Below are 27,521 nucleotides of genomic sequence, written 5' to 3'. Positions count from 1 at the left end.
GTCCAGTTAAATATGACAGAACGCCATTTTTCATAATTGTTTTTATGTTTATATTCTAAGGCATATATTAAAATTTACCAAGGAGAAGATCTGCCTCACCCCAAATCCATGCTTCAGGTAAGCAGTTCTTTGGCATCCTAAATGATATCCTTTGATTACTTGAGTTGACCCGTATACAGTAAGCAGAGTCCTTTAAGAAGAGAATGCTGTTGGTCCCCCCCCTTTTTATTATGCTGAGGTCCGTTCATGTTTAGCACATTTTCCAGCAGTGTGACTCCCTTCCGGTTTTCTTGTCTGTATTCATGCTGGTGAAGTTAGAACAGAATGGCTTCTTGCTGGGCCTGGTCTTCCCCCAAAACATACTGTGGAAAACAGTGTTTTATTATTCCCAGGTTAAACATACCCAGTTCTGTTAGACAAATCATTTCCTGTTACCTGTTGTCTCTTTTCATAGAACATGTCCGATGTATCTAAATATTTCCTGTTTACTAATCAGGTTTTTAATTTGCAAATAGTTTTATTTCCAACATTTTGATGTTTCCAAGATGTCATTTTGTTAAAACATATAATTTCTGACTTTCATGTGCTGAAGATAAGGCCATTTATTGCCAAATCTTTATTTCTTTTTATTTATTTATTTATTTAAGTACTTTTGGCCGCGTTGGGTCTTTGTTGCTGCACGCGGGTTTTCTCTAGTTGTTGCGGCGAGCGGGGGCTACTCTTCGTTGCGGTGCACGGGCTCCTCATTGCAGTGGCTTCTCTTGTTGTGCAGCACAGGCTCTAGGCACGTGGGCTTCAGTAGTTGTGGTGCATGGGCTCAGTAGTTGTGGCTCATGGGCTCTAGAGCGCAGGCTCAGTAGTTGTGGCGCATGGACTTAGTTGCTCTGTGGCATGTGGGATCTTCCCGCACCAGGGATCAAACCCGTGTCCCCTGCATTGGCAGGTGGATTCTTAACCACTGCGCCACCAGGGAAGCCCCAAATGTTTATTTCTTTAGTAGGATAACATTTTCACAAAGGGAGCTAGAGATTGGGATTGATGTTGTAAAGATAAATGTTTCCTCTTCTTTTCTGTGTTACATCTATTTTTTAACACATAAAATCGAAGCAAAGGAAATACTTTCAGAGGTTTAATTTTATGATGAAGATTCTTATGTATGAGAACATTTTTTGGCAGAAAATTTGGCAGAAGAGGTGTATTTTAATTCATAAATTGGGCTATATGGAAAGCTGAAAAACAGAAGAAGAATAAAGAAAGGGGAATGGGGAATAGGGTGAGAGAAAATTTGTACTTGGTTATTTGTGGAGGAATATTAAAAGAGAAAGGATTTACGGTTTATGCTTTCATTTCTTAAAAGGCCACTGCTGAAGCCAACAATTTAGCAGCTGCAGCCTCTGCCAAGGACATGTACTATAACAACATGGAAGAGGTGGGTGTGCTGGGCAGTTGTCTTATTCTGAAATATCCATAACTGGGCATGTTGCTGACTTCAGGAGTCCAAACTTGATCCCGTTTAGTGTATCTTATGATGATGAGGCAACAGTCAGGTCTTCCTGCTTATTGGGGCCTTTTAATTATGGCCCTTTCTAAGCAAGGCTTTCTTACAGTGTCACTGCTCTCACTAATCCATATCACCCTGGTTACTAAGTGTGCTTTTCTGAGGAATTGAAGCCAGACCTCTATTGGTCTTGGTCATCATTTTAAAGTTAATTTCTAATATCTTAAAATATTCTAAGCTTTTCAGTGTTTTCACTTGTTTTATTTGGCATTTGTTTTTGAAGGGTTCTTCACCCTTCACATTGTGTCTTTATTCTTTTTAGGTTTCTGGGGGCGACAAACCTTATTTGTCTCCAGACATTCTAGAGGAGAAGCACTGTGAATTCAAAGAACTTGCTCTGGACCATTTTAAGAAGATAAAAAAGATGGGTGGGAAGGATTTTAGCCTTCGTTACCAGCAGGAGCTGGAGGAGGAGATCAAGGAACTCTATGAGAACTTCTGCAAGCACAATGGTAGCAAGAATGTCTTCAGCACCTTCCGAACCCCTGCAGTGCTCTTCACAGGCATTGTGGCTTTGTACATAGCCTCAGGCCTCACTGGCTTTATTGGTCTTGAGGTGGTGGCCCAGCTGTTCAACTGTATGGTTGGACTGCTGTTAATAGCGCTTCTCACCTGGGGGTACATCAGGTACTCTGGTCAGTATCGTGAGCTGGGCGGTGCTATCGATTCTGGTGCAGCATATGTATTAGAGCAGGTAAGTGGTGCCAGCTGAGCAGGCTGACGGTTGGTAATGGACAGATATTTGTGCTTTTATTGTAAAATATCTCCATTTGGAAGAGTTCAATAGTGAAAGAAGGCATGAGAAACTTCCCCCGGCCATTTTTTTTTTTCTAATAGGCCTTACGTTTCATTATCCTTCTTTAGGATATTAATGTTTATTTGTAATATTTTGTTTCCATGCTTAAAAACTGCTCTTTAATGCAAAAAAATTTCCAACTTACATATGTTGTGTTCTTCATGGGAAACTTTTAACTGCGTGTTCATCAGACATAATTCCTGTGTGAGTCTCTCCCCCATCCAAGGTTAGTTTGCTTCACTGAAAGTCACAAGCTATGAAAAATATGAACTTAACAAACTGTTCTATTTTGAGACCTACTAATGGATGGCATGTCTTTCACTTAAATCATTCAGTAAGCCAGTGGCTTTTGACATTGACATGATCTCTAGGTTTATAGATCCTTGAGACTCGGCTTTCTCTTTCTGAGTAGCAGGAACATATCAGTTAAGTTAGAAGCTTGTGGTAAAGCCAGGAGAGCTGCCCACCCCATTCCAGTAAGGTAGCAAAGGCTCAGCTGACGGACTCTCTGGGGAGTTAGCAGCTGCCACAGGCTCCCCGACCCCTGCATTTTCATTCCCTTATTTTCTATAACATACTAACAACGTAGACAGAGATTTTCGAAAGTTTGTCTCCAATGGCTTACTCTTTTGATGCTGTGCTGTATTTTATTAACTGACATGTTGAATAAATGGACTTTTGCAGGCCACTTCTCACGTTGGTAATTCCACTCAGGCTGCTGTGAGGGACGCAGTTGTTGGGAGGCCATCCTCGGATAAAAAAGCTCAGTAGCATCTTAACAAGAGGATCCAACAAGACCCCGGCCAGCCCCTTCTGATTTCTGGGCTTCTGCCACGGCCACAGGTCCAGGTCCCAAGGAACGCAGACCTGGGACCATCTGGGAAGAGCTGAAACACGGCACTAATAAATGAGCAGACCTTTCCTGTGGTTTCAAATTCTTAAACACACTTCCATTTCTCTTGGAAGCATTTCTTTTCCTTGCTGGTGTAGATCCAAGCCTATGTCTGTCTTCTTATTACTCTCTGCTTTGTGCACTTTATGGGGAAAAAGCTAAAAGAAAAAATGGAAATGCGGTTTTGTCCTATATGTGCCATTTAGTGCCTTTTAAGGTTGAATCCATGCTTTTGAGGACACAATAGGGAGGGGATTGAGGATAACCACATGAAAGATGCTGTTTTGGTGAATTATCAGTTCTTTTGTCCCTTACTCTTGAAAAGGATTTTTTTTTTTTAAAGTTTACAAAACTTGCAAAAGCTTCAGAACTAAAGACTGACTAAAAATGATGTCATTACACTTTTAAAGTCTTACAATATTAGAGAATTGTTTTTGCCACATAGTATGGAAAAATTATATCGTATTTAACTCTACCGTACACTGAAATTTAAGGTCTGTTTCCTGACAGTCTGGCAGTTTTGTTAGAACATATTCTGGTTTTTTTTTTTTTTTTTTTTTTGCCTTCATTCATTCCTATAGCTTCTTTCTAGAAAAGAGACAAACGTGGCTTGAGAAACCAGAGCAGCTTGTAATAAAAGGAATGAGCTTTCATACTTTAAGAAAAAAGCTTGAGTTTAAATGAACCATGTGACCTCTGATAAGTCATTTGAACTTGTGCCTTGGTCAGATTCACTGATTGTAGGTTTATATACATGTATGTATTATACATAACTCACACACAATTGTCACTTGAGAGTTTTTGTTTTTTAGAGTTCTGTATGAGAACAGATCTTTATCAAGGATTAGAGGAAAGACATTTACCAAACATACTGCCTTTAACTGACATCCTATTTCATGTGGTTTAGCAGTAAATCAGGTCTTTATCCACAGTGTTTATTTGCATTCTCCTATTCACTGTCTAATGTTTTTAATAATGGAGCTAAAACTGTCAGTTTTATTTAGTGAGTCATCCCTTATTTAACTTTATACATGACTAGTCTGGGAGCTTTAAAATAGCTTTGGCTTAGTAAGGACCAAAGTCCCACCCAAATATGGACATATAATATCTAGAAGTATCTAAGTATTCTTCATTTACCTTGATCATGTGATAAAAAAATTTATCAGTTGCCTTTTCCTTTGGTTTTATAATGGTGAATTGTTGTGGATTTTAAAACTTCATAAAACTTGCCTGCAGGTATTTATATAAACATTCAGGTATGTGAGCCTTAATTCTTAAGATAATTTAACTTTTGCTGTGGGAGGGAGGGAGGTAGGGAGGTTTAGGCAAATTCTGAGTGTAAATTCTTTATACACGAAGTATGAATGGAAGGTAGAAAAAGTCTCTTCTAGCATGTAATCTCTTTGTCAAAGAATATTTCTCTTGACTGTTTTAACACTTTACCACTCAAGTATTTTTACAAGTTATGAATTAATTCCAAGTGTTTTATGTATTTTTTCATATTTACATACCATCTTGCCCTGAAGTTCTTGCTATTTTATTCAACCGTGGTTAAATTTTAGAAAAATTCCAGCTTGTCCTAAAAACTGTTTACTTGCATATCAGTGATACTTAGCTTTATTATCAATAAATTAAAAGCTTAGTTTTAAAATTTTGGTGCATTTTCAGGTGGCCTCTCATCTTCCTGAAGGTTGATACTTATTTGCTAAAGGCCTTACAGATGTTGAGATACTTAGCTTTTAATGCATTTGTATAAGCACATTTATAGATTTCAGAAATATTGTCTAGAATTATCCTACTTTTAATGGTGAGAAAAGGATGCTGTGTTTAAATTTTATTTTAATACTAAAATATTAGATTTTTTAAAATAAAAAATATATGATGTATGATTTAACGAAATCTTAGAATTTAGTTACTGTTTAAATCCACCATTTCTGTTTTGATCTTAAAGGAATAACTTTGTTTAATTACCCTGGGGAACCCTTATTTTTTTGTCTTTATCAGTTAACTTATTCTGCCTCTGGAAATTGTAAAATTTTCTCAGTGAGGATTTTTATGAGTTTCCTTTGGCCTCATTTTTTTTTAACAGAAAATTGATGATTTTATGTCAGCTTTTCCAATAAAAGGTACATTCTCATTGCTGGCTATAAATAGTCCTGGGGAGGTTTATAACCAGGTTGAAAAGAATGTCTTTTACCCCATATCTCCCCTCAGCCGTTAGTTTGTGGGTCAGGGACATTACTTAGGACTAAGTTTTTGCTTGGTGTTTGTTGCTCTGCCACTCCTGCCTTCCCATGCAAGCATTTTTTTTTTTTTTTTTTAGTTTATTTATTTTATTATTTTTGGCTGTGCTGGGTCTTCGTTTCTGTGCGAGAGCTTTCTCTAGTTGTGGCGAGCGGGGGCCACTCTTCATCGCGGTGCGCAGGCCTCTCACTGTCGCGGCCTCTCTTATTGCAGAGCACAAGCTCCAGACGCGCAGGCTCAGTAGTTGTGGCTCACGGGCCCAGTTGCTCCGCGCCATGTGGGATCTTCCCAGACCAGGGCTCGAACCCGTGTCCCCCGCATTAGCAGGCAGATTCTCAACCACTGCGCCACCAGGGAAGCCCCATGCAAGCATTTTTAATTTGCACATTCCAAACAGTATATGGGGCACATTCCTATTAACATATAAAAGGTTTTCAGAATTTTCTATGAAAATACTTCATTTTAGGAGAGGTTACATATTGTTAAGTTTTTTGTTTTCTTAATACTTCCAGTTAGCTTCTAAGTAAAAATAATAGAATCAAAATTTCGATTGTTTCACTGAGGTGTGTAGACAAAATGAGGGAAAACGATCGGGAAAACGATCATGTATGGTGATAAAACATCCTTAGAGTCATAACCTTATTTTAGCAGTATACCAACAGATCTGTTTGTCCCGCAGAGGTTTATATAGTAAGAGCTACTTCATACTTGGTAGAGTTGCCTGTGAGTATTGTTTTTGTTTTACCTGGTTTTTCTTTTTTTTTTCTCTTTCATGAAGTAAAATGCTTTATGCGAACAAACAGACAAACTGCCTTGTACTGGCAGTGCGTTTCTTTAACAGGTCATACCCAGCGTTCCACCTGGCTTATGAAAATGGTGTCTTGGATAGGGTGAGTTTGGATGAGTGTGCACGTATGCATGAGTTACAGAGAAATTAAGTAGTTGATTTAAGTCCAGGCAAAAGTGATTAAAAAACAGTTTTACTTTTCCCTAGAGTATTTTTTTTAAAAATAATGTAACTTATATGGGCATCTTCATAGAACTATTGAAATGTAATTTAGGATTATTTAGGATGGCTGCCATCTAAGGTCGCAAACATGGGCTGCATCATTCTGGCTTACCTTTAGATCCAGCAAAATTTAAGTCAAGAATAAGGGCATAATGAAGACAAGCTTCAGTTACTAAAACACAAACTGTTTGTGTAGGTGGTGTTTTAAAATGACATTCAAAAGCCCATTTGTAAGAGACCGTTTTGCATTTGAATTGTTTTCCTTCTGTTAAGTCCTATTGTAGCTATGTTTTGGATAGTGGTTCTCGTCTGTCTTGAAGTGCATAAAACTTACCCCTGGGAGGCATATTTTAAAAAATTCAAATTCCCAGCTTTATACCCAGGGATTGCCTCAGTGGGTCTGGGTCTGGGTTGTGGCCCTGGAATCACCACTTTTAAAAACAGCATCACAGGTGGTTCAGAGACCACAGCGAGAGAGACTGCTCAGAGGGATGGGAAAGTGCAATTCAGTATTGTCTGGAGGCAAGTGGATGGCTTTTGCCTGAGGTTCAGAATAGGTGGTCTACTGCCAGATACAATCACTGAGAGTTTACAGTGTTCGGAGTAATAAGGATGCCTTTAGTCTAGAGGATTATCTAAGTTCTGTGAAAATGTTTTTCTAGATGAGGAAGCCCTAGTGCCTTCTCTGAGAAATGAATGTACAAGTATCCTATTTACTAACGGGTGTAATTAGGGTTAAAAAAAAAAAAACTATTTTGAAAGTTGTTTTTCTTTTAAAAAGCAAAATTCAGCACTGTGACTTGAACCTCTAAATCTTTTATGCACAGAAAACCTTAAGCCTAAGTAAAAATGAACAAAAAGGAAGGAGAAGATCCTAACTCTGAAAATTAGCCACAAAATAGGCCTTACCAGGGACTTTCAAGATAGATCTAAGGGCAGAAAGATTTTAGAAGAAATTTTTCTTCCTGGGAAAGGAATTTCAGGTGCCAGAACTAAAATTTAAATGTAGTGTTTTATGATCAAGGGAAGGTTGCATTTGATTCCCAAAGTTTCCAATTTAGATGAATAAATGCTATCATGGACTTAAGCCTTAAAGGAGTTAATATTAATTTTGAGCATATATAGAATTTCCTCTCCGATTTCTTTTTCTTCAAAAAAAAATGATTTGTTCAAAGCACTTTCTTTCTCCTAGACCCTTTTTGAATGGCTTTAAAATTTAATATACTTTTTAAAAAGTGCAATGGATTAGATTATGCTATTAGTGTATTAAAAGCATGTTTCTGTTTCTTAGTTTTAAGGTCATTTAATGGAATAAAGATCACAGCACCATGTTACTTGTGTTTCTTCTTTCTCTGTTCTTTAACATGGGAGGATCTGTGAAGTACATTTGGGCTTGGCAAAGCAAATAGGATCTCTAAGGGGATGAAAACTTGGGTCAAAGGCGGCAGTGGTAACGTGGTTTGAGTCAGCTTTCTCTGTCCTGCAAAACAATACTGAACTAGTATCTTACTAGCATAATGCTGGAGCAAGCTGTGCTGTTGGAGGTATTGGGTAAAATGGAGCTAACTGGTTAGTGGTTCCTTGTTGGGAGTGGGGTGAGGTAAGGAAAGCTCTACTGAAAGCTTTTCCTTTCACTGACGACCTTGGAGGCAATGGGGAAGTTGGTTTGAACTTCTCAAATATTGATTAATCACTTTACATACCCAATTTAGCCCTACAATAAAAAGATTTATTTCCTAGTTTGAAACATATACTGGGTGGGGTCAGTAGCCTCCATCCATCCATTCATCCATCCATCCATCCATCCATCCATCCATCCATCCATCCATCCATCCATCCCTGATCTTACCAGGCTGGGTGTTGCACTGAGTTCATCGCAGTTTAGTAGGGAAGGGGCAAACTCACAAGTAGATGTGATACGAAGAGTATGGGGAGTGATGATTCCTCCATCAGGCTGGGGGGAAGGAAGGACCAGGGTGGGAAAGGTGGTCATGTGTGTGTGGGGAGACGTCAAGCAAACTGTGGCTTGTCTTTGGTGCATTGGCATTGTTGCCTTTGATGACCATAAACAGTTTGCCAAAGATAAGTCCAACTCTAACTAGCTTAATAACCAAAAAAAAAAAAAAAAAAAAAATTGTAATTAGGAAAAAGTTTCTTATAATTGGCTGTCTAGAAGTTAAGCTAGCATGAGGCCCTGGAAGGACTCAAATGTCAACAGGACTATTATCTCCTGTATGCAGTGGCTGCATTATTTGCTCTTGCAGATAGATCTCCTCCATGCTGCTGGGGAGGGCAGGAACAAATGGCTCTAGGCTTGCATCATCTCTCTTTTAAGTCCCCAGAGGAAAGAGGCTTTTTGACCCACTGCCTATTCAAAAATGTGTATTTTATATGTATATACACACCTCCATCCTAGAGAAAGATTCTGACTGGTCTGGCTTGGGTCATACGCTCCTTCCAGGGCCACTGCCTAACCTGAGGGCTGGGGCATGATAACCAGCCATATGTAGGTCACATGTGTCCCTACTCGGGGTGATGGGGGGTACTGTGATTGGCGGCTCCACCAGAACCACATGGAGTGACCAGGTGAGAGACTGCTGGACAAAAACGAATGTCCACTGCAGTTTTCAGTTCCCCAGACTGGCCTTTTAACAAGCATAGTGGAACGAGAGCCTGCAACATCTCGGGAATGTGCTTTTAAGGGGAAATAGACGTGGTGATACTGCGCGTTTATGCAGTGGAAGCTCTTCGGGGCCTCTCAAGAGGGGTTTATTCTCACCCCTTCAGTAGGGCTTGAGGGGTTGCAGAGAGAGGCAATCCACAAGGAAGTTATACTTCACCTTCCTTTCATGAAAGCCTGATTTTTCCAGCCAGGACGAACTGTCAAAATTGGCATATTCTCAAAGCCTGCCCAGAGTGGCCTGGATACACGTAAAAAGCCTGCATTCACTTGGCTGATGGAGCACCTTTCCCCTGAGGGGTGCTCCAGGTTTGAGCTGCTGTTAAGCGTCAGAGCGCTCATGTTATCATGAAATGCTCCTGCTATGGATTCTGCTCCCTTAGATGCGGTTTGCTGCCCACTCTTCCTCCCCCGCCCCCTTTCCTCTTGGCCTGGCCTTGCTTCTCAGACCCGCCCCCCACCTGCTCAGAATCCCCGCAGGGTCTCTCAGGCCTGCTCGGCATTTAGCCTCGTGCCATTTCCTCCCACTTCCTCAGTTACTTCTTCCTCAGAGGCAGCACGACAATGGATCTCCTGGAGGAGAACCGTCAGAAGGCAGAGAATGGAGAGATTGCAAAGAATTAAAAATTAATATTTTCCACCTGTCACAAGAAGAGGACCGGGGCTCCACAGCTGGTTGCAGAAAAGACTGGAGGCTTCGTGGGCAGATAGCAGTTTGATCCTGGCTGTTTTGATCTTGGCTCTCCACCCAAATCATTGTCTTGGACTTGGAATGGGGCTTAAGGGCAGACTGTCTTGCTGGGGATGGTGGTGGCATCACATGGTATCTTCTCTTGGGGATTTTCTTACAGAGCTCCACTTTTGAGAGCTGTGTGAAAGGTCAAAATCACTTCCTTGACATCCCCGCCCCTCAGCGTTCTTTTTATTTTGTTTTTCCTGGCAGAGCAACAGGGAAAAAAAAGGAAGGGAGGGAGGGAGGAAGGAAGGAAGGAAGGAAGAATAAGTAAAGGAAGTGACATCTGGGCAATACTGAAAGCGGAGAGTAAGAAGAGGCAGAATCAGTGTGGTTCCTCAAAACCGAACCTTTCCATCCTGGGTTTGACTGCCTTACAGGTAGTCTCTTGCTCAATACACATAACAATTTGTTGAGTGAGTAGTAATGCATATAAAGCTCTGGTGTTTATTTACAGCGCCTCTGACTCTCCTTGCTGGGAAGCTGGTGAATAACGTGATTGATGAGCATTTCCTTCTTCCTGTTAACAACAGCCAGTGGGTCCCGAATGAGAACTTGACCGGAGCCAGACATCGGGCTCCCACTTTATAAGCCTCATTTCATCTGTTGCTTTCCCTTTGGGGAATGTATTTTTTAAATATTATCTTATATATTGTACAATATCATCACCACTCCACTGACAGATGAACAAACAGGCTGAGAGAGGGAAGGGTGCCCTGGACCCTGTAGGTAGCCAGGGACAGGATTTGGCCCACGTGTCCTGATTCCAAGCTCAGTGCCGGCAGGAGGGGGCAGGAAAATAGAGATGACCAGGAGCTGCTTCTACCCTTGCGGAGTCACAGACCAGTGCACAGGAAGGGCCTGTCTTTGGTCACTCGTTCACTCATTGATTCATTGATCCATTCATTCATTCATGAAATACCTACTGTGTGCCAGGTGGGTGCCAGGTTTTGGGGATATCTAATGGCTTAAGACCCAATAGGTAAAAGTACTTTCTCTCTGGTATGCCCTTGCCTTTATTTTTTAATTTTTTAAAATTAATTTATTATTTATTTATTATTTATTTTTGGTTGTGTTGGGTCTTCGTTTCCGTGCGAGGGCTTTCTCTAGTTGCGGCAAGCAGGAGCCACTCTTCATCGCGGTGCGCGGGCCTCTCACTATCGCGGCCTCTCTTGTTGCGGAGCGCAGGCTCCAGCCGTGCAGGCTCAGTAGTTGTGGCTCACGGGCCCAGTTGCTCCACGGCATGTGGGATCTTCCCAGACCAGGGCTCGAACCCGTGTCCCCTGCATTGGCAGGCAGATTCTCAACCACTGCGCCACCAGGGAAGCCCTGCCCTTGCCTTTAAATGGCTTTACAGCTTAATATACAGTAGTCCCCCCTTTTCCTAGGGGGATACGTTCCAAGGCCCCCAGCAGATGCCTGAAACCGCAGGAAGTACGCAACCGTTAAGATAGTCCCCGCTTATCCACGGTGTTGTCTCCCTGTTTGTTACCCAGCGGACTGCAGAGAAAGAAACCGCGGATAACGGGGGCCTATTGTAGTTTTAAACTACAGTATAAGCCCACTTGAGTGGAGGAAATAAGCAGATTGATGACACGCCAGTGTGATGTGTATACAAGAACTTAAGTTGAGCGGGCCGCAGCGCGTGCGTAGACGAGGGGAGGAGGCGGTGGCCCTGCGCTGGGTTCTGGAGGCGCTTCCGCGCAGGGGAGGGTGTGCTGAGAGGTTTCGGGGTGAGCGGGGAGCGTCCTGGTCTGTCTGCCCCAGAGGCGGGAGCAGGCTGTCACTGTCGCCGGGGCAGGGAGCTCTGCGAGGCTCTTAATTAGTCAGTCTCACGGGGAGGGGCCGGGTGACCTCACGCTGGCCTGGACTCTGCGGCCATTTAGCCAGTTCCCTTTGCAGTGGAGGCCGCACTGCATTCCAAGTCCTCGAGGTGGGTGGAGCGGTACTTCCCGGGAGCTTAAGGAAGGGTGAGACGCTTGGGGTGGCTCTCAGGTGTTCCAGGCTGTGTGGGGGATGGAGAGCTTGGGTGAGGCGGGAGTAAACAAGTTAGGGAGCAGCTGAGGGCAGCGGCCGGGGAGGGAGGGCCGGGCGCGAGGGCGGCCCCGCTGACTCTCTGGGGGCGCAGCGCGCCCTGGTAGGTGACACGGCGGCTCGCGCTCCCCGCCGCTGCGCCGCCCGGCTCTCCGGTATCAGGTGTACCTCCCTGCCCCCTGCAAGGGATTCATCCGTTCACGACCAAGTGCAGGGGCAGGGAGGAGGCGGGCGAGGAATTGGCAGGGAGTGAGCCCGTTGTTCTCGGAGGGGTTAGAGACCAACCGGGCACGGTCTCCCTCGCCAGAAGCCACAGTCCTCTGGGGTCTTGGGGACGCTGTTTCCTGCTACTGACCATGAATCCCTGCTCCCCCGCTGCCTCAGGCGTTTACGCAGCTGATAAAGCCAACTCCAGCGTGAAATTGAGGGCCTTCATTACCGAAGAAGATGCGCGCCCCAATGGTAAGTTGCGGGGGGTGGGGCGCGAGTGGGCTGGGAGTGGGGGCCGTGTTTCGGTGGGTCTGAGTCATCACTTCAGAGGGAGGGTCCTTGAGGATGTGGCCTCCAGATGTGGATGCCCCACTGGCCGGTGGGCATCAGGTGTGAGGTGCGCGTCGGTGGGTATCCGTTGGAGTTGTCTCAGTGTGAGTACTTGAGTGGGTGGGTTGGGAGGCCGCCCTGCCTGAAACAGGCCCCCAGGAGCGGGGAGGCAGCAAGGAGAGATTTGCCCCACCAAGGCCCTGTGCTGCCTTCCCGAGTCAGACCAGAACACCTGGATGGGCTCCTGGGGCTGAGTGTCTGGGGCTGCACCTGCTGCCTCCGCGCCTGGGTCTGGCAACAGGTACTTCTTCTGGCCTCAGCTGATGCACCTCATGACCAGCCCTGCCAGCAAGTTCCCAACTCTCACTTTTCCTATGGTTCAGAAATCATAAAGGGGCTTAGCAAATGCTTCCTTTCAGCCTAGCTGGACCTGCTCCAGAGAGGTTCTGAGCCCGGCTTTTGAGGTAGTCTCCCCCCCGGGATTGTGTTCCTGCTGAGCACCTAGCTGTGGCACTTTGACCAAGTTTCAAATAAACCCACTCTGTTCCCCAGAGTGAGGATTATATGACTTAATACTTATGAAGTGCTCAGAACAGTGCTTCACACACATATTATGTGCTCAACTGTAATTCATTGTTGTTATTATGATTATGATTATGTTGTTGTTATGATTATGATTTAATCCATGTAAAGGGCTTAGCACAGTGCCTGGTATTAGGGTGTACCTGGAATATTTGATGTCTGGAGCGGTCATTTGAAAACATCCTCTCCTTTATCTAGCAACATTATTTTCAGTAATAATCATGAAATGAATAGTAATAATGGCCAGAAAAGAAACACAGTCAAGTTTCTTCTGTTGAGCTTTGTATATGAAATCATGCCAGTGAAAAAATAGAAACTGAAAAATAAAGTAGGTGTTATAGAGAAAAATAGAAGTAATGGGTTAATAATTTTTAATTGCATTAGTTTATTTTTGAAGAAAACGTATTCTTACATATAGGTTGGTCACAGTAGTGAATAATAATGCCATTACAGTTTCTGTTTTGGAACTTTAATTTCTGAAAAGTTGTCCTTGACTTTGACAAAATTGATCTTCTTTGCATATTCATGTTCAACACTCAGTAGAGCTCGATTTGTCCATTTATCTTTATTCACAGTTGAAGAACACTTTTTAAATTTGCTAAAAATTTTTTTTATTGAAGTATAGTTGATTCACAATGTTGTGTTACTTTCTGCTGTACAGCAAAGTGAATCAATTATACATATACATATATCCACTGTTTAGATCCTTTTCCTATATAGGTCATTACAGAGTATTGAGTATAGTTCCCTGTGCTATACGGTAGGTCCTTATTAGTTATCTATTTTATATATAGTAGTGTGTATATGTCGAGAAGACACTTTTTATTAATCTTAATTTCAAAAGCTTCTCTCATATGAAACAACAGATATACAAATTGGAAAAACCTTAAACATTAGGATAAGTTTGTCAGAAATTCATAAAAATCCCATTTCATAATAAATTGGAGAAATTGCAACACTGCCTATGTCTTAAAAAAATTAATTCTAGTGGCTTCTATTTTTTATTTTTATTTATTTTTGCTGATCTCTAGATATCTCTCTCTTTTTTTTTTTTGGCCGCACCACATGGCTTATGGGATCTTAGTTCCCAGACCAGGGATTGGACTGGGTCCTCGGCAGTGCGAGTGTGGAGTCCCAATCACTGGGCCACCAGGGATTCCCGATTTTTTATTTTTATTTTTAAAATTTATTTTATTGGAGTATAGTTGACTACAATGTGTGAATTTCTGTTGTACAGCACAGTGATTCAGTTATACACATATATACATTCTTTTTCATGTTCTTTTCCATTATAGTTTATCACAGGATATTGAATATAGTTCCCTGTGCTATACAGTAGGACATTTGTTGTAATTAAATGGCTTTAATTTTTTTAATTTTGATTTTTTATTATTATTTTTTAAAACATTTATTTATTTATTTGGCTATGCCGGGTCTTAGTTGCCACGTGCAGGCTCTTAGCTGCGGCATGCGGGATCTAGTTCCCTGACCAGGGGTCTAACCCGGGCCCCCTGCATCGGGAGCGTGGAGTCTTAACCCTGGACCAGCAGGGAAGTCCTCATTCTAGTGGCTTTTAAATATATCCACATTTAAAACATTTTCACTGAAACATATTCAACAGAAAATTCATTGTAAGCTTTTATCTTATTCGGCAAAATTCTCCCCAGTTTTTCTTCCTTGGCAAAAATCAGAGAAAATGGCTGAATGATGGTGAACTTTGACATTTATTTAATCCATTGCTTTAGAATGAGAGTCTAGTTCTTGGTGAAAATGGTCCAGACTTCCAAACACTTCTCTTTCAAACACTTTTCTTCTGGCGCTGGGAGAGCAGACTCTTGTCTTCTGTTTAAACACAGGAAAATGTAGGACCACAGGGGTTGGCAGCCCAGACTGTGCTGAAAGTGAACTTGAACCATTCTGAGCCATTCAGAACTTACTGTTGGAACAGACACATGTAGCTGAGTCTGTGTGTGTTGGAGGTTGACCGTATAGCTGGGTGTTCTCTGATTAAACTTCCACAGAGAAGACTGAAAGAATAAGAAATGAAAGTGTGCTAATTTAAAGCTCACATATATATTATTATTATTTTTTTTAAAATAAATTTATTTACTTATTTATTTATGGCTGTGTTGGGTCTTTGTTGCTGCGTGCAGGTTTCTGTAATTGCGTTGAGTGGGGGCTACTCTTCGCTGCGGTGTGTGGGTTTCTCATTGTGGTGGCTTCTCTTGTTGCAGAGCACGGGCTCTAGGCGTGCGGGCTTCAGTAGTTGTGGCACGTGGGCTCAGTAGTTGTGGCACGCGGACTTCAGTAGTTGTGGCTCGTGGGCTCTAGAGCGCAGTCTCAGTAGTTGTGGCGCACGGGCTTAGTTGCTCCGCGGCATGTGGGATATTCCTGGACCAGGGCTCGAACCTGTGTCTCCTGCATTGGCAAGCAGATTCTTAACCATTGTGCCACCAGGGAAGTCCCTATATTATTAACTCTCAACAGGAATTGCATGAGTTAGAACTTAGACCAATATCACTGATATTGTTTAAAAGTGTTGGCACATGGTGATAATAAACAGCAGACTGATTTTTGGTGTGTCTTATGGTTTTAAAATTCTCTATGGACAACTCTCCCCTATTTGTCTGCACCCAGAGGATTTGGCTCTCACTTTCCCGCTCTGGGTGTGCCACTCCCTGGCTCTTAGGGCTTGACAAATGTTAGTTGTTGTTAAAGCAGCTGCCTGGACCTCCCTGGGACGGAGAGGCTGTGTGTCTACCATATGGGCCCACGTTTCTCCGAGCCCTTTAGCCCAGCCCTGAGTCCTCCTGGTCAGGGCCAGCGCTGACCATTTCCCTCCCCTCTGTGTTCTAAATTTACTTAGAATTCGTGGGCCAGGAGCTTTGCCTTCCCTTCTCCACCCACCCTGCCCTTAAACCTGTGGCTTGTTGAGCAGCGGCTGCTGGGGACGTGAAGCTCCAAAGGGCGTCTGAGGCTCCAGATATGCAGAAATCGATGGGCCTGCTCTGGTCTCTGACTCTAGACTCACTTATTGACTTCTTTATGACCCTCTAGGTTTGCCGGATGATCTGACAGATCTCTGTGGGGTTAGTTAAGGTGCAAAAGGGAGGGGGTGGGACCAGAGGCTGGGAGGGGCTTGAGGAGGAAGCAGTGTGTCCCTCTTGCCCACAAACCTCTGCTGAGAATGTTGTATGTGCCTGGCTGGTTGCTCAGTCCAGCTGGAGAGCTGGGCAGGGAAACTGATCATTCCTTCCCAGGGGCTCAGCCCAACAATTATCGTCATCGGATACACAGGGCTGCGGCTGATAAACACTCTCTGCCCTGGAGTCTGGGGGAGGCACTGAGGAGGTGGAGACGTGAGGGATGAGTAGGAATCTGGCAGTGAACAGTCAGGGGCATTTCAGGACTAGAACACAGTGATGTGGAGGCAAAGCTCACCATGGGGATGCTGATCAGATGTCAGTAGCTTCGTGTGAATTACCGGGTGCGTGAACAGAACTTGGCCTTTGGATGCAGGAAGACCAGCAGTGTAATCCTGGCATTGCTTCTCAGGGAGTTCTCTTGGGCAAGTTACTTCCTACCTCTGAGCTGTTTTCTGGTCAGTAAAATGGGCTGCTGTAAGGATTCCAGGTAACTTGTGAAAACCCCAAGGAGTGCATGGTGACAGCGGTGGTGGTTCCCACATGAGTTCAGGGGGAATCCTGGTTCCCGTGGGGGGAGGTTCAACATGTAGAACAGGTCTGAGGCTTGGAGGTCAAGAGCCTGGGAGGGCGAATGAGTTTTGCCTCCTTTTTCCAGGATACACATGACCTTTGGGTTGCTGTGGCTGGACCTGGTACCCACTGGAGCTGCCACTGTCCCTCTCCCAGAGGCTGGCAAGGGAAGAGGTGATGTGTCAGCCCAATCCCTCCTCTACCTTCTCACTGGGCCCGAGGCTGGGGAGTCTGCCCCCAACCTCGAGTTCCCCGGACCCACACAGCCTGGGGCACAGTGTCTCAACCCTCTAATAAACGTTAAGGGGTTTTGCAGCTTTTCACCCCCATTATCTCACTTATTCCTCACACAAACTCTGCTGGATGGATCTTAATGGCGCTGTTTTACCAGAGAAGCTCAGAGAGGTTAAATGATTCTTGAAGGTCACACAGCAATAGAGCAGAGGGGCCTCACTTGCAGGGGGCCTGGGTCCTGCTTCTGACAACACAGCCTCAGATAGACAGGATTGATGGTGGGCTCTTCGGGGGTTTCTTTTCTTCTTAAAGCCTTGTCATCAAAACTCCCAACTCTCTGCTGGAAAAGTCCCTTTTCAGCACCCTCCCTGGACTTCAGGTTTTTGAATTACATGCTTGTAGATGCTTTCCCCAGAGTATCAGAAATGAAGTGGGTGAGGTGGGGGATTTCCACACTCACCACAGCATGTGATTTGGGAACAAGAACTTGCTCTCAGGCTGGGTTTCACAACCTCCATAGTGTCTCCAGCTACTCCTGGAGCTGCCTCTGACCTTTCCAAATCCAAAATAATAAAAGCACCCCCAAGAACAGTGGCAGCAAATACTGCCGTTTACCTATGTGCCAGGTAGTATTTGCTGAGTGTTTTATAGGTACTAATTTATTTGATCCTCAGGACAACCTCATGAATCAGGTGCTATAATTATCCTCATTTTAGAGCTGAGGAAACTGAGGCTGGGAGAATTTGGGTAACATGCCCAAGGCTATCCAGCTAGTTAAGTAGCAGAGCCAGAATTTGAACCCAGGCTGTCTGGCTTCAGAGCCCCACGGCTGTAATCAGTATGCAGTTTCTGAAAACCAAATGCATCCTAATTTAAATGCAGAGCAGTAACGCTCATTAGCCTACTTTCTGTATTTTTTGTATGCCTGAAATATTTCATTAAAATAAAAAAATTGCAAACTTCTGATGAGGAGGCTAAATGGAGCTGTGTGTAGGCAGATTGGAATGCTTCCTTAGTGGCCTTGAATGAAAGAAAAACATTCTAGGGACTTCCCTCGTGGTCTAGTGGGTAGGACTCCACACTCCCAGTGCAGGAGTCGGGGTTTGATCCTTGGTCAGGGAACTAGATCCCACATGCATGCCACAACTAAGAGTCCACATGCTGAAACTAAAGAGCCTGCATTGCTGCAACGAAAATCCCATGTGCCGCAACTAAGTCCCGGCGCAGCCAAAATAAATACATAAATAAATATTTTAAAAAATAAATAAGTAAAATTAACTAAAAATATAGGTACCCCATTCAAAGTAAAATTTAAAAAGAATAAAGAAAAACATTCTTTTTGTTTTGTTTCAACCCTTGGGTTGAAAATTCTTCTGGAAGTGCCCTTACTTTTCCATCTGGTCCTGTCCATTGCCCACGGCTGAGGGTCTCACACCGGCTCAGAGTTGCAGGAGTGAATGTGGATTAACATGCAGGGGCAGATGGTGAAATCTGCCAGAAGGCTGGCAGATTCTCCTCGTGCTGGGGACCAGGCTGTGGTTCAAGTTCCTGCTTTGCTACTTTCGGGCTGACCCTGGATAAGTGACCTCATTTCCTTAGCGTCAGTTTCCCCACCTGCAAAGTGAGGTATGACTGCCCCTCTCTGCCTAACCCGTCTCTCCTGTGGTTCTCTGGGCTGCACGGTAGAATCACCTGGAAGCTTACAAAACTGCCAGGCCTGGGTTCCACCCCAGGGATCCTGCTTCTGACCCAACCGCAAGATCACCTGGAGACACCCGCACCGCTGTGCTTTTGCTCCTGTCTGCCCCGTCTCCATATTTCCCCTTTCTGGCCACTTCCTCCCCACTGCCTCCTCTGATTGCAGGAGAGTGTGAGGGTTAAGAGTGAAGGATTGCAAAGCACCGAGCTGATCTCCGAGCTGATCTCCCTGTGCTATGCGGCTGCTTCCCACTAGCTATCTATTTAACATTTGGTATTGTATGCCACTCTCTCACTTCGTCCCAGCTTACCCTTCCCCCTCCCCATGTCCTAAAGTCCATTCTCTACGTCTGGGTCTTTATTCCTGTCCTGCCCTTAGGTTCTTCAGAAACATTTATTTTTTTTTTTAGATTCCATATATATGGAAAAAAAAAAAAAAGAGTGAAGGATTTGGGGGAATTCCCTGGTGGTCCAGTGGTTAAGACTCCACGCTTCCACTGCAGGGGGCACGGGTTGGATCCCAGGTGGGAGAACTTACATCCCACATGCCTCGAGGTGTGGCCAAACAAAACAAAACAAAACAAAAGTGCAGGATTTGGGTTTGAATTCTGTGTTTACCATGTACACGCTCCCTGTCATCTTTTAAGACTTCAGCAAAATCTCAGCTGCTCCCTTTTCTAGGAGGAGGTCCTCTCCTAGTCTCTCTTATACCCATTTCAGCCGGCTTTCGCCTCCAACTCCCAACAGGAGCTGTTCTCCTAAAGATCGACAGTGACCCTCACCCCAGACCCCTCTTCTGACCTCCAGACTCGCGCATGCAGCTGCCTCCCTGCCTCTCCAGGTGGCTACCTGGTGGCTATTTCAACCCAGCGTGCCCTCCGTGTCTGCAGCCTGCCCATTCAGCCTCCCCGAAACCTTGAAGTCACATTTCACTCCTCTTTCCTTCACACCTTACCTCATTGCAACAGCAAATCCTGTTGGCTCTGCCTTCAAAGAAATCCAGAATGCATTACTTCTCATCCCCTGCTCCCCCCATCTTGTCTGAGCCATCAGCTTCTCTCTCCATCCTCCAACCTCCATCCTCCCCTCCTCCACTCCCCACTCCACTCCAGCCACGCTGGCCTCCGGGCTGTTCCCCTAACATACTCCTACCTGGGGCCTTTGCTCAGGCTGTCCCCTCGGCCTGGGTCTTCTCAACATCTGCAGGGCCCACTCTCTGCCTTCCCTGACCCCCTTTTACTATTGCAATCCCCTCCCCCTTCCCATCCCACTCCAGCCCCTTAACCCTGCCCTACCTTTTCTTTCTTTCTTTTTGTTTTTATTTGGTATCTCTTCTACTATTCTGTATGATTTACTCATTTACTAAGGCTTTAAAGAAATTGAAAAAAAATTTCTGTCTCTCTCCTTGATGCTGAACAAAAGCTCCGTGAAGTCAGGTATCTCGGCTTTTGTTCATAGGCGTAGCCCAGGTGCCCAGCTCTGTGAACATCTGTAGAATGAATGAGCAAATGAAAGAGTTCCTTGACCCTCTCAGGCAGAGGTGGGTATCCCCAAAGTGAAGGGATTCTCAAGGAGTGTCGTTGACCAGTTACACTGTTTCCCTGGGGTGGGGGAGGGTGTTTGCTAAGGGCAGGGTGATTCTGCACGCATGCCAGCAACCTCCCCTCCTGTAATTTGTGTGGAGTAGGTGGACATATTTGTGATAAAGCAAATTCAGTAGCATAACAGTAGATGTAGGTGGTGGGGCATACAGATGTTTACTGAAAAATGCTTTCAATTTTGAACATTTGAAAATTCAAACTAATGTTTGAATAATTTTCATAACAGTGTTGCAAAGCATGTTATAAACTTTTCTGCTCATTGCAGAAAAGCTGGAAAATGCAGAAAAATAGAAGGAAGCAAAATAATCACAATAACCACACTTAGCCCCAGCCCCTGGCGGGAATCTCTGTTAGGATGTTAGTATACATCTTTCTAGTTTTTTGTTGTGTGTATTTATTTTGTTACATAATAGTAATTGTACGGATTACCCCAGATTGAACACACTGGTGTTTGTCAAGCCTTACATTGTTTTCTGATTCTAAAACAAATATATATGTATTTACACATTTGGAAAACTAGAACAGAATTAAAAAGAAAATTAATACCCCAAGTTTCACCACCTAGTAATAAACACTGTTTACGTTTTGGTGTATTTCCACAGTTTTCAAAAAAAAATGTGTTGGTTATCTTTTTTGAACAAAGTTTAAAAAAAATACCGTTTTGTGTAAAGCTTTTTTTATTTTTACTTAAAAAAAATTGAGTTATCGTTGATTGTAAAGCTTTTTTACTTACCATTCTATTATGGACATTTCTTGTCCTTAAGTATTCCTTTAAATATAACTTTTAAAACATAACTGTATATTAATATATAATTATGGCAATATTTAACTAATCTCTTTATGTAGGATATTTAGGTATCTAATTTTTTGCCATTAGATGTGACTTTGTGACATCTTTTGTAGGTATTTCAGATTATTTCCTTAAGATCTGGTCTATAAATAGAAATTGGGTCAAAGGATACGAATATTTTTAAGGTTAGTGATACAGATTGCCAAATTGACCTTCAGAAAAGTTGTATTTATTTATACTCCTACCAGCAGTGACTGAGGGTGCCTGTTTACCTGCATCTTTTCCTATATTTAATATTAGTATTTTAATCTTCCCCCAAACCAGTTTTTAATTTAATTTGATTACTAGTGAGATAGAATGTATTTTCTTGTATTAGTGGTAATATGTATTTCTCCTTTTAAAATTATTTATTATACCCTTTCTCCATTTTTTTCTATTTTGGTGTTTACATTTTTTATTGATTCATAAAAACTCTTTATGTATTAAAGCTGTCATTTTCTTCCAGTTGGTCTGGCTCTTTTGGTTATAAGTAACCAGCAGCCCACTTAAGCTAGCTCAAGTGAAAAAAGTTTATTCTAAGGACACATGTGGAGCGGTAAGGGGATTCTCTTGAAAATCTAAGTATAGGAGCTGTATTAAGGCTGGGCCTCCCAGGGGCTGGGAGGCAGTTCAGGATCATGGTGATTCCAGGCACTCAGCAGCTGGAGTTTGTGCATCTCTCCTCTAGTGCTCCACCACTGGTGTGACTCAGCTAGCTGTTCTTGATGTGCCTGCTTCCTTCTCTCCCACTGTCAACAGGGGTCTTCTACTTGGTCAGAGTGGGTGTGAGAACTCCAACCCTTGGTTTGGCCTGTGGTTCACTGGGGTCTCCCTTGCCTCCTCTTTGTCATGACTTTTCAATTTTAGCCTCTCTGCCAAAACCTATTTTCTTTTTCATTACTTGGTTCCGATTTTTGAGAGAGAGAGAGAGAGAAAATTTGGTTGGCCCAGGTCCACTTATCATGGAGGATCATAGGATGGTGACCTGCTTGGGAACCGTGCCTTTTTCTAGTCTAGCTGATGGAGGCTGGGATGAAATGGTCACATGATATAAAATATGGCTGCCTGGGCAGTCGGGATTGTGGGTGGTCATTTTCTCTTAAAAGGGAGTATGAACGTTAACAGGCAATGATAGAAACTTTTAATAAGAACTGTAACATTTTTCAATTGTAAAAACTCTCAGTCTTTTACTTTATGCCTTTTTCTTTGGACTTTATCTTTAGAATTTCTTCCTCTATTCTAAGATCTGAAACATATCCATCTATATTATTTTAAATTTTATTTTATGCTTTTATGTGTTACATTTAAGTGTTAATGATTTTTAAGCATCATTAACATGGTAATATTTACAGGCTCCAGATGGGAGATGGTTTCAAGAGGTTTTGGTGACAGATAACATCCACCTTTTTCAATTAAAAAACTGCAAGTTCATCAATATGAAGTATGTTTTCCCATCTAAAACTCTTTTAATAAAAGTTTTTATTATAAAAATAATTCACATTGGTAAGAAAATAATAAAATAATATAGCAAAATATAAAAGTCTCTGAATCCCAACCCCCACTGTATATAATACACAACAGTTTGGTGTATTTTCCTCAGCTCATACATAGTGTATAATACATTTTGCATGTGAATGTATAACAATGTTTTTTAAACAAAAATGGGATAATGTTTTCCAACTTACTTGTTTTGATTATTTCTATGTCTGCTTACGTAAATCCAACTTGTTCTCTCTATTGGCTGTTTGTACATATAAATATAACATAATTAATTTCGTTGGTCCTTATTAATGGTCGTTTAGGTGGTTTTTCCAGTGTGAATTGCAGAGGCCAGATATTGTTCTCCATTTGCTTGCTAAGGCAAATGGCTGTTACACAGCTCTTTGTAAACCGTGCTTTTGTGGAGAGGATAAAGACTTTTTGTTCTGAAATCCTGTGGGTGCAGAGTCTCTGCTTTGCCACTGTCATTGGCTGTGTTGTGTGGGAGAGCCCTGGTTACTGTGCTCTGGAGAGTTTCTGGCTTCCTGCTGGCTCACCTTGTTCCTGGGGGAAGAACCACCTGACAACAGGGTACAACTAGGTTTCTGGGACTGGGGATCAAGCTGAGTGAGAGAAGGATCACTGTTGATCCAAACTGAAGGGCCAGAGAGTGAATATTTTACTATCTCTGGTCTCTGTTGCAACTACTCTACTGCTGTAGAGAGAAAGCAGCCTCGGCCACAAGGTAAATGATGGGGGTGGCTTTGTGCCAATAAAGCTTTATAGATACTGAAGTTTGAATTTCATATAATTTCATGTGTCACAAAATATTCTTCTTCTTTTGACTTTTCCCCCAACCACTGAAAAATGTGAAGATCATTCTTTGCCTGCATACAAAAATAAGCAGAGGCACAAATTTGGCCCAAGGACTTTTGTTCTCATATTTCTAATTTTATAACATGCTTTCTTGAGTTCTTAATTTTGATTCAGCTCAGTTGGCTGTGTGTATCATTAAGCAGTTGTTTCTCCAATTAGAGTTTAGTGAAAGGGTGTGAATTATTTATATCCCTGTTCATGGCACCCTGTTCTCACTGGTCCCTGCAAGACCCCTTGTCTTCTGTTTTTTTTTTTTAAGTTCCCTTTTATCATCATTCCTCTCCCTCTCCATCTTCCCAATGGCTATGTAGCATTGTAATATATTTAATATGTATTCTTTAGATTCTTTTGTTGTTGTTTTTAAAAATTGTTTTTTTGGGTATGGTTCTGGTTAAGACATGTATTATTGGTTTGTGTGTGGATATCTTTAATATGTATAAGTGGTATTTTGCGGAGCTCAATCTCATTTTTTCACTCAGCACTGTATCTAAAAGATTATCCACATGGTCATGTGAACATCGAGTCCTTGCTTCTAACTAGTGCACAGGGCTCCGTGGGCGAGTCCAGCACCTTTCACTTCATTTTTTAAAAGAAGTTTCCTTGAGTGGTGTCATGTTTTAAGCTAGTGCATATTTGGAAATATGTGCCTTTTGCCCTTACAAGGGACAGGCAACATGACTGAGTATTAAAAAGAAAATCACAGCTTTTTTGCTTTCAAATTGTGGATATCCATTTTTTTTAAGTTAAAATTTTTTATTTATTAAAAAAATTAGTGTTTAAAAAAGTTAAGGTCTAATTTACCCTTTTAGTGTTCAGTTCGATGAGTTCTGATTAACATGGACAACTGAGTAACCATTCACCGCCATCAAATACAGGACAGTACATAAAGTTTAATTGCTCTGAAATTTCCTCATTCCCCTTTCTTGTCAACCCCTCTCCTGACTCCTAGCCCCTGACAATCACTGATTACTTTACTGTCCTATGGTGATGCCTATTCTGGAATGACATGTAAATGGAATCACATAGTATGTAGATTATTGGTATGGCTTCTTTCACTTAGCATCAGTATTTAGTGTTATAAAGTCTGAGTTTCTTTGTAGATATTTTTGTCACTGTGTGTGTGTGTGTCTGTGTGTGTGTGTATGTATATATATATTTATATTTATTTATTTATTTTTGCAAGCATGTTTCTCTGTATATCAATATCTTTCATTGATATCCGTCTGGAACACAGTGAGCTCCTGAGCTCCTTGGGTCTGTGTACCTACTGGCTGCTTATTACTTGACGTCATATTACTGATGTCCCAACTGTCTCCTTTTCTAATCAGTAGCCTCCCTGAGGGCTGGGTCTCTGCCTTGCTTTTATGTCCTGGCTTATTCATGGAAATGTCCAGTTAAATTGCTCTTTGGGGATCCTTGAAGACCCCATAACTCTCACCAAACAATTAATATATACTTTTTCTTTTATTCTGGAAAACAAATGGGATTCATCAATTGTGACCATTGTCCAGTGTTCTGAAAGCTTCCCAGTAAGTTCTGGGCGCCTTCCTCTGGGAAGATAAATTATAATCACTGCAATAAGACAATATGATTTATCTGTAAAATTCCTGTGAAAAGATTTTTTTCCTACCACGTGGGATGTTTGTTTGCAGTTTTATTGTTTCTATAAGTAGAAATGAACTGTCATTGACCCTGCTTCCTAGCCATTATAGAGTTGTGATTGGCTCTTCCACTGACCATCATTCTTATCCCAGGGGAGGCCATACAAGGGGGAGTCCATGCTCCCCCATCATCTTTGATGGAATCTCTCAGTCAGGCCCACAGAGTTTGGCAGTGGGATGTGGGCAAACCCCTATGGGTCTGTCCCCTAAGAGCAAGCAGGTGAGCAGGAAAGGACAGAGGACTGGAACGACCACTGATGGGCTCTGTCTCCAGGTGTTCGAAAGAGATTTAAGGTTGGTTTGGACCACAGAAGCTCATCAGCCCTGATCCTGGTCCAGGTCAGAGTGTCCCTACCCGCAGTACTTAGCCCAGTGTCTGGCACTGGGACCTCAATAGGTTGAATGAAAGTGTTCTTGAACCTCCCCAGGTTTTCTCAGGCTCTGGGCTGCTGTGCTCCCCTAACAGGGCGGGGCTCCAAGGAGCATTTCAGCATCCTTCCCACCTTCCCCTGCACACACGCTCACACCCTCACTCCCACACACGCTCACTGTGATATAATGAGAAATGGATATTTAGTCTTGGTCCCGGGTTCCTGCCACAGAGCTCCTAAAACCCGAGTAATTTCCTGAGCAGTAGAGGTGAGAGGAATGTCTTTCGTCATTCAGAATAAGCCCCTTTCAACCGACCGGGTGATCAGAGGGCTGGAGGTTGCATTAATCACCAGTGGCCAATGATTTAATCAATCGTGCCTACATAATGAAGCCTCCATAAAACCCCTAACCTAGGCTGTTGGTGAAAGCATGGGGGTGCTGGAGAGTGCCGGTCCCCAGAGGGGTAATGGAAGCTCTGTGCCCCTCCCGCCACAGCTTGCCCTCTGCATTTCTGGCTATTCCTGTGTTGTATATTTTCTAGTAACTGGTAATCTAGCAAGTAAACTGTTTTCCTGAGTTCTATGAGGTGTTCCAGCAAAGTACTGAACCCAAGGAGGGGGCTGTGGGAGCCCCCAATTTACAGCCGGTTGTTCAGAACACAGCTAACAACCTGCAACTTGCAGTTGGCGTCTAAAGTGTGTGGGGGGACCTCAGTCTTCTGGGACTAAGCCTGTGGGTCTGTGCTAACTCCGGGCCGTTAGTGTCAGAACTGAGGTAAACTGTGGGTGCCGGTCAGCGTGCACTGAGGATTGAATCGCTTAGCTTGGAAAACCCACACATCCAGTGTCAGGAGTACTGGTGCGGGCACAGTGCAGGGGAGAGTTTTCCTTTGCTTGTCACACACACACACACACACACACACATACACCCCAACACGCACACACACACGCACACACACTGACACACACACATACACCCTCTTATCCTTGGGATGAGCAGTCAGGGAGACATTACTGCCAGAGGTTGACACCAGTTCTCTGCCAGGCCCTGGGCCAGGTCGGGGAGTGTCTGTGTGACACCCCCCAATTTGACCCCCCGGCAGAGTCTCCAGATGCACAGCTCTAATCAAATAACCTGTGGTGTTGCCTGACGGTCAGTGTGGTGGTCAAGACGCTGGGCCTGGGAATCAGGCAGCCTAGCGTTGAGTCCTGGCCACGTCACTCAGGGGCTGTGTGGCTTTGAGAACATTCCTTTGCATCTCTGAGCCTTGATATCCTCGTTCATAACATGGGGTTCACAGCAGTGCCCACCTCATAGGAGGGTTGTGTGAATTTATTGAGCTACGCCTGTAAAACACTTAGCAGACTGCTTGGCTCTGAGTAAGAGTTCAATAAATAATACTCCTAGAAAGAGGAACAATAAGGCAGAAACCCCAGCTAATGAAGAAACCCTTTAGGCATGCACTTTGCAGGTTGTAATGACAGGTGGGCAGGCCCGTAGTCCCTGCAGGTCTGGGACACAGGCTTGTGAAGTCGGACTGGCATTGGACTGGCTGGGCGGGGCTCAGGAGGAAACCCTGGAGAGCTGTTAGCTGGAGGCCGCGGAGCTGCACCCTCCTAGCTGAGCCCTGCCCCTGGTTCCAAGCACTTGTATCACCTGAAACAGTCCTCTTCTTGGTTTTGCAGTCAGAGCCCCAGCCTGGAGACCTGATCGAGATTTTCCGCCCTTTCTACAGACACTGGGCCGTCTACGTTGGCGATGGATATGTGATCCACCTGGCCCCCCCAAGTAAGGGTGCCCAGGGCTCCACTGTGCTGGGGCTGGGAGCAGAGGGAGATGGGGGAGCTGGGGTTCACAGGGGACCCCAACATTCTTCTTTCGCCCCCAACTGGCGGTTGGTTCCTGGGTGCTACAAGAAGACAGCTCGGTGTGGGGCAGTGGTTTTCAGACTCTGCACCTTGGAACACCAGGGCCATGCAGAGAGACT

General features: G+C 43.5%; 2 protein-coding genes across 6 annotated transcripts in view; both read left to right on the top strand.

Moving 5' to 3' along the window:
* The window catches only part of ATL3 (atlastin GTPase 3), a 61,348-nt gene extending 53,515 nt beyond the window's left edge, over positions 1 to 7,833 (top strand). For both annotated transcript variants that reach the window (XM_068554529.1, XM_068554528.1), the window contains exons 10-13: positions 61 to 117; positions 1,358 to 1,429; positions 1,821 to 2,252; positions 3,039 to 7,833. In XM_068554529.1, the coding sequence (XP_068410630.1) occupies positions 61 to 117; positions 1,358 to 1,429; positions 1,821 to 2,252; positions 3,039 to 3,125 (648 nt within the window). In that variant the 3' untranslated portion in view covers positions 3,126 to 7,833. The remainder of the gene's footprint in view (positions 1 to 60; positions 118 to 1,357; positions 1,430 to 1,820; positions 2,253 to 3,038) is intronic.
* A 3,736-nt stretch (positions 7,834 to 11,569) lies between these two features.
* LOC137771556 (phospholipase A and acyltransferase 3) overlaps positions 11,570 to 27,521 on the top strand; it is a 48,935-nt gene continuing 32,983 nt past the window's right edge. Inside the window, exons 1-3 of one of the 4 annotated variants that reach the window (XM_068555055.1) lie at positions 11,570 to 11,645; positions 12,331 to 12,408; positions 27,220 to 27,322. In XM_068555055.1, coding sequence (XP_068411156.1) covers positions 12,394 to 12,408; positions 27,220 to 27,322 — 118 coding nt within the window. In that variant the 5' untranslated portion in view covers positions 11,570 to 11,645; positions 12,331 to 12,393. The other 3 variants (XM_068555053.1, XM_068555054.1, XM_068555056.1) reach the window with 3 other exon arrangements.

Source organism: Eschrichtius robustus, chromosome 11, assembly GCF_028021215.1.
Source record: "Eschrichtius robustus isolate mEscRob2 chromosome 11, mEscRob2.pri, whole genome shotgun sequence".
Classification (NCBI taxonomy): Eukaryota; Metazoa; Chordata; class Mammalia; order Artiodactyla; family Eschrichtiidae; genus Eschrichtius; species Eschrichtius robustus.
This window is presented reverse-complemented; position numbering and strand designations above follow the sequence as displayed.